This window comes from Terrapene carolina, unplaced genomic scaffold (genome assembly GCF_002925995.2).
Source record: "Terrapene carolina triunguis isolate 2854851 unplaced genomic scaffold, T_m_triunguis-2.0 Scaffold310, whole genome shotgun sequence".
In the NCBI taxonomy this organism is placed as follows: Eukaryota; Metazoa; Chordata; order Testudines; family Emydidae; genus Terrapene; species Terrapene triunguis.
The window spans coordinates 2157081-2163080 of NW_020664661.1; the positions used below are offsets into that span (position 1 = coordinate 2157081).

The 6000-nt window shown below is 50.5% G+C and overlaps 1 protein-coding gene across 4 annotated transcripts in view; it reads right to left on the minus strand.

Annotated features, from left to right (window-relative positions):
• The window catches only part of USP54 (ubiquitin specific peptidase 54), a 263766-nt gene that overhangs the window by 95477 nt on the left and 162289 nt on the right, over positions 1 to 6000 (minus strand). For all 4 annotated transcript variants that reach the window (XM_024218696.3, XM_024218694.3, XM_024218697.3 and 1 more), the window contains exon 4: positions 3897 to 4031. In XM_024218696.3, the coding sequence (XP_024074464.2) occupies positions 3897 to 4031 (135 nt within the window). The remainder of the gene's footprint in view (positions 1 to 3896; positions 4032 to 6000) is intronic.

Sequence of the window (6000 nt, forward strand, 5' to 3'; positions counted from 1 at the left end):
TAACAATGGGTTTTTCATGATTAGTTTGCCCTAGGTGCTTAACGTTTCAGTCCTGGGCAGTGCAACTATTGAAAAAAAATCTAACAAAGTCCGGTTTAGCATGATTGTTCTGCCCAAGCCGCTCTACTGTTTAGTCCCTGCCAGTGCAGCTACAGTAAAATGCGGTCTATGTGTCCGGGGATAGAGCTGAAATCCTCCATGGACATCTCCACGAAGCTCTCCTGGAGGTAATTGGAAAGCCTTTGCATCAGGTTCCTGGGGAGAGCGGCCTTATTGGGTCCTCCGTAGTAGGAAACATTTCCGCGCCAGGAGACAAGCAAGTACTCTAGGATCATTGCCCTGCAGAGCATGGCGGCATACGGCCCTGGTCTTTGCAGGCTTTCCCGAAGCATCCTTTCTTTTTCCGTCTCTGAAATCCTCATCAGAGTGATGTCGCTCATGGTGACCTGCTTTGAATTAGGTAGGGGAATGTTAGTATTGGGACTGCTTGCCCGTTCCTTTACAGAACTGTAACCGGCGGTTTACAGCCACGCGGTGGAGGCAGGAGAGGGGCAGCATACAGGGATCTTTCCCTGGGACAGCCGCAAGGGGGTGGGACAGGGGCAGAGTTCATGCTTGCGGGATTGCTGGCAGCAGGGACTGGCATTGCTTTCAATGTGAAAGGAGGCCAGTGCTACTATTAAAGTTTTAAGCAGCCACAAGTCTACGGCTTACCATGTCGGCCTGCTACACAAATTCCGGTGTCCTGCCCCGCTTCTCTGATCTGCACTGCAAGACCCCAGGCACTGAATGCGAAGGCCGAAAATTCGACCTTGTCCTGAGTGCGCATGTGATAGGTGCTGTGCATGGTCTTGTTCACAGAGAAAGACTATGTTCTTTGTTCACAACTAAATTTATCTTTCTGAGGAATTCACTCCCTTTTTCCCATTCCCACAGCTGCGACTGTCTCCCGACCTAGCCTGGCATCACACTCCCAGAGGCTAGCGCAGATTAGGCGTAGGAAGAAGAGGACATGGGAGGACATGTTCTCGGAACTTATGGGCTGCTCCCGAGCCCAGGCAGCCCAGCAGACCCAATGGAGGGATAACTTGTCCCAAATGCACCGATCACACATGGAACGGGAGGAGAGGTGGCGGCAGGAAGACCAGCAAGCGACTCAAACGCTGCTTGGACTAATGAGGGAGCAAACGGACACGCTCTGGCGCCTTGTGGATGTTCTGCAGGACCGGAGGCAGGAGGACAGAGCCCCGCTGCAGTCTATCTGTAACTGCTCTCCCCCGCCACCAAGTCCCATACCCCCACTCACCCAAAGTCCAAAGAAGGAGGGGCGGCAGAGTCCGTGAAAACTCTCACTCCACCCCTGCAGACTGCTCAAGTACCAGAAGGCTCTCATTCCCCAAAATTTGATAAGTCCTTTCCTTCCCGCCTCACCCAAGCCCCCGTCCAAGTTTCACCCCCCAGTTTCATGTGTAGTTGCTAATAAAAAATACGTTTCTGTTAATTACTGTTTCCATCATGTTCTTTTGGAGGAGAGTCTGTCTGAAGGGGGGGAAGGGGGTTGGTAATTGGACAGGACAGTCACCTTTAGCAGGGTACAGAGGCGGGGGCAGGTCCAGCAGCAGGGCACATACACAGTGCAGTCACTAGTTACCCTGGTCAGTCTGGGAGGTGGTTTTCATGTTCTGTGTGGTGGTGGGGGGGGTGTTGCTCTGTGACTTTGTGGCGGGGGAGGGCAGTTACAGATCTTATGCAGCGGTCCTTATCCTGGATCACAGAGCCATGCAGCAGGGGATCTGTAACCGTCCTCCCCCTGCCACAAAGTCACATAGCCCCCACCCACACACAGTCCCGATCAGGAGGGGTGGCAGGCTCCGTTGAAACAACCAGTCCACCACTGCGGAGCCTGTCATTCCTGGAGTTTAGAAGCGTCATTTGCATCACTACACTACACCCGCTCCCCACCACAGTCTGCGTCCCAGGTTTAAAACATTCCCGCGAAAACAGTAATAAAGAAAACGGTGTTCATTAACAAAATAGAAGTGATTTTATTTTTAAACGTGTGTTGGAAGGGAGTGAAGGGGGTATGTAACTGGAGAGGATAGTCTACATTAACTGGGTAAAGAAACGGGGGCAGGTTCAGCTTCTCTGTACACAAACTTAAAAGTCACAGGTTACCCTGCTCACTCAGGAACCTAGCTTTCAAAGCCTCCCGGATGCACAGCGCGTCCCGCTGGGCTCTTCTAATCGCCCGGCTGTCTGGCTGGGCGTAATCAGCAGCCAGGCTATTTGCCTCAACCTCTCACCCCGCCATAAAGGTCTCCCCCTTGCTCTCACAGAGATTGTGGACCACACAGCAAGCTGCAATAACAATGGGGATATTGGTTTCGCTGAGATCACAGCGAGTCAGTAAGCTTCTCCATCTCCCCTTGAGACGGCCAAAAGCACACTCCACCACCATTCTGCACTTGCTCAGCCAGTAGTTGAAGAGTTCTTTTTCAGTGTCCAGGGCGCCAGTATAGGGCTTCATGAGCCAGGGCATTAGCGGGTAGGCTGGGTCCCCGAGGATGACTATAGGCATCTCCACATACCCAAGAGTTATTTTGTGGTCCGGGAAGTAAATACCTTCCTGCAGCCGCCTAAACAGACCTGAGTTCCTGAAAACACGAGCGTCATGAACCTTGCCCGGCCATCTGACGTTGATGTTTGTAAAACGTCCCCTATGGTCCACCAGTGCTTGCAGCACCATTGAAAAGTAGCCCTTTCGGTTGATGTACTGGCTGGCCTGGTGGTCCGGACCCAGGATAGGGATGTGAGTTCCATCTATAGCCCCACCACAGTTTGGGAATCCCATCTCGGCGAAGCCATCTATGATGACCTGCGCGTTTCCCAGGGTCACTACCTTTGAGAGCAGTACCTCAACGATTGCGTTGGCTACTTGCATGACAACAAACCCCACGGTAGATTTGCCCACGCCAAAGTGGTTCGCGACTGACTGATAGCTGTCTGGCGTTGCAAGCTTCCAGAGGGCTATGGCTACTCGCTTCTGGACAGTCAGGGCTGCTCGCATCCGGGTGTCATTGCGCTTCAGGGCAGGGGACAGCAACTCACAAAGTTCCATGAAAGTCTCCTTCCGCATGCGAAAGTTTCGCAGCCACTGTGATTCATCCCAGACCTGCAGCACTATGCGGTCCCACCAGTCCGTGCTTGTTTCCCGGGCCCAGAATCGCCGTTCCACAACATCAACATGACCCATTGCCACCGTGATGTCCTCGGCGCGGGGTCCCGTGCTTTCTGACAGGTCTGTGCCACTCTCAGACTTCAGGCCCTCACCGCGCTGCCGTAGCCTCCTCGCCTGATTTCTCTGCATCTGCCTCTTGGAAAGGTGGATGATAAGCTGCGAGGTGTTGACAACGGCCATAACTGCAGCGATGGTCGCAGCGGGCTCCATGCTCGCAGTGCTGTGGTGTCCGCGCTGTCACTGACCAGAAAAGTGCGCGAACTGATTTCCCGCCGGCGCTTTCAGGGAGGGAGGGCGGGAGTGACGGACGGATGACGACAGTTACCCAAAAGCACCCTCGACACATTTTTTTACCCAGAAGGCATTGGCGGCTCGACCCAGAATTCCAATGGGCAGCAGGGACTGTGGGATAGCTGCCCACAGTGCACCGCTTCCAATGTCGACGCTTTCCCTGTTAGTGTGGACTCACAAAGTCGAATTACTGTCCTTAGTGTGGACACACACGTTCGATTTTGTAATATCGATTCCACATATTCGATTTAAGTAAAATCGAACTACTCTCGTAGTGTAGACATACCCTTAGTGTGGTGTTTTCTATACACCCCTGCAAAGCCGGTCAGCCACCCATATAACTGTGATACACAAACAGCATACTCACAAAACATTCAGCAGCATCATCCATGATGCCCAGCTGGAAGCGCTGCTCATCCTGAAAGGTCTTTGCAAGAGCACTGCGTAGGGCATCAGAGGGCAGTACTTTCTCACTGCTACACTGGAACTGATTGAAGATACCCTGGTGGTGAAAAGAGAAAGAAATGTCATCTTTATGATTATGATAGAAATATTACATATTCACAACTGGTTTAATAAACTTTGGGAGGTAAACATAAAATGAAAGAAACTTCTAAATCTAATTCTCCACTTAGGCCTGGTCTACACCAGAAAATTAGATTGATTTAACTATGTCGGTCAGGCGTGAGTAAAATCCTTGCGTAGACAGCACTAGGTTCAAGGAAGAATTCTTCTGCTGACCTAGTTACTGCTTCTTGGGGAAGTAGACTACTTATTCCGAGAGAACCCTCCCGTCAGCGTCAGTAGCGTCTACGTTGAAGCACTACAGCGGCACAGTGCTTTAAGTGTAGACAAGCCCTTAGTATCTCTTAATCTGCTCTGTTCCCTCCTGCAGGGAGATGAGCAAAGCCTTGTTTACTGCATCAAGTTCAAATTTCTTGTCTTCATCTTCAAGGCCCTTATGTTACTCTGCTCCATTTCCTTCCTAATTTCTTATATCACATCAAACCTCAACCTTCACCAAATGTCAGTCTCAAACTTTACTCATGCTTTCCCACACAACTTACAAGACACGGAATACTATCCAGTTCTGGTCCACTAGGCCACCACGCTAATAAGAAAGGACATACCAGAACAGACCGTTGGTCCTTCTAGTCCAGTATCCCATTTCTAACAATGGCCAAAATGAGATGATTCAGAGAAAGGTGCAAGGAACCTCTAAATGGGCAATTATGGAATGATATGCACATGAGAAGTTTCTTCCTAATCCCATTAGAGGTTGGCTTATGCCTGAAGAGTGAAGGTTTGTGTGTTTTTTAAATCCAGTCTTATGTAACTGTGCATGTTTTCATTACTCATATAAATGTTCAATCCTTTTTTGGATCCTGCTAAGCTCTATTCTTCGGTGATATTTTGTGGCTATGAGTTCCAGGGATAGATATGTGCTGTGCAAAAAATGTCTCGGTCAGTTGTAAATTTACTGTCTTTCAGTTTTATTCAAAGTCCTCTTGTTCGAGCATTATAACAGAGTAAGTAAGAGTGACTAGCTTATCTCCAGACCGTTCATTATTTTGTACATATCTACACGTCCTTTTTTCGGGTTGTTGGGTTTAGTGTGCAGGTGTTGGGTGGTGGGTGGTGTTGATGGCCTGACAGACAGGATGATTTGGTGGTCCCTTCTGGCTTTGAACCCTGAGTATTTGGCATAATATTTTTAGTATCCTTTTCCATACCACTCCTTACATAGCCTAACTTTTGTTTTTGCTTACCTTGTCTGCTGCTTGCTGCACACTCAGCAGCAGCTTTCCTAAAGTTGTCCAAACGACACCCAGGTCTTTTTCCTGAGTGGTCAGTGCTGAGAACCCAGCAATGTGCATAAGTAGTTCCAGTATGTATTATTCCTTCCAATCTGGGTTACATTGAGTTTACCAACACTGAATTTCACCTGCCATCAAGCTGCCATTCACATAGCTTTGATAACTCCCTAGGAGGCGCCTCATAGTTGTTGCAGCGTTCCCTTTATTTGTATACCTTGTAAGAACTCACTTTTTCAATTATGTTCACAAGAAAAGAGTCAACAGTAGTTAAGTAAAATCAGGCCTGCCAATGGGGTGGGGTGCTGGTGGGGGGACAAAGGGGGCCATTGCTCAGGGGCCTGGGCAGGCGGAAGCAGTTGGCACATCCCTACAGTCCCTGGGGAGGGGGTCTCCGCATGCTGTCCCTGCCCCAAGCGCCAACTCCGCAGCTCATATTGGCTGGGCAGTGGCAGGCAGAAACCCCCCCTGGACCCCCCACCACCTAGGAGACACTGCCAGATGGGTGTGCTGGTCATTTTTGGGAGCCACCTGAGGTAAATGCTGACCCCCTGCCCCGCTCCTGCACCCCAACCCCCTGCCCCAGCCTAGAGCCCACACCCAAACTGCCTCCCAGAGCCCGACCCCACACCCCCTCCTGCATCCAAACTCCCTCCC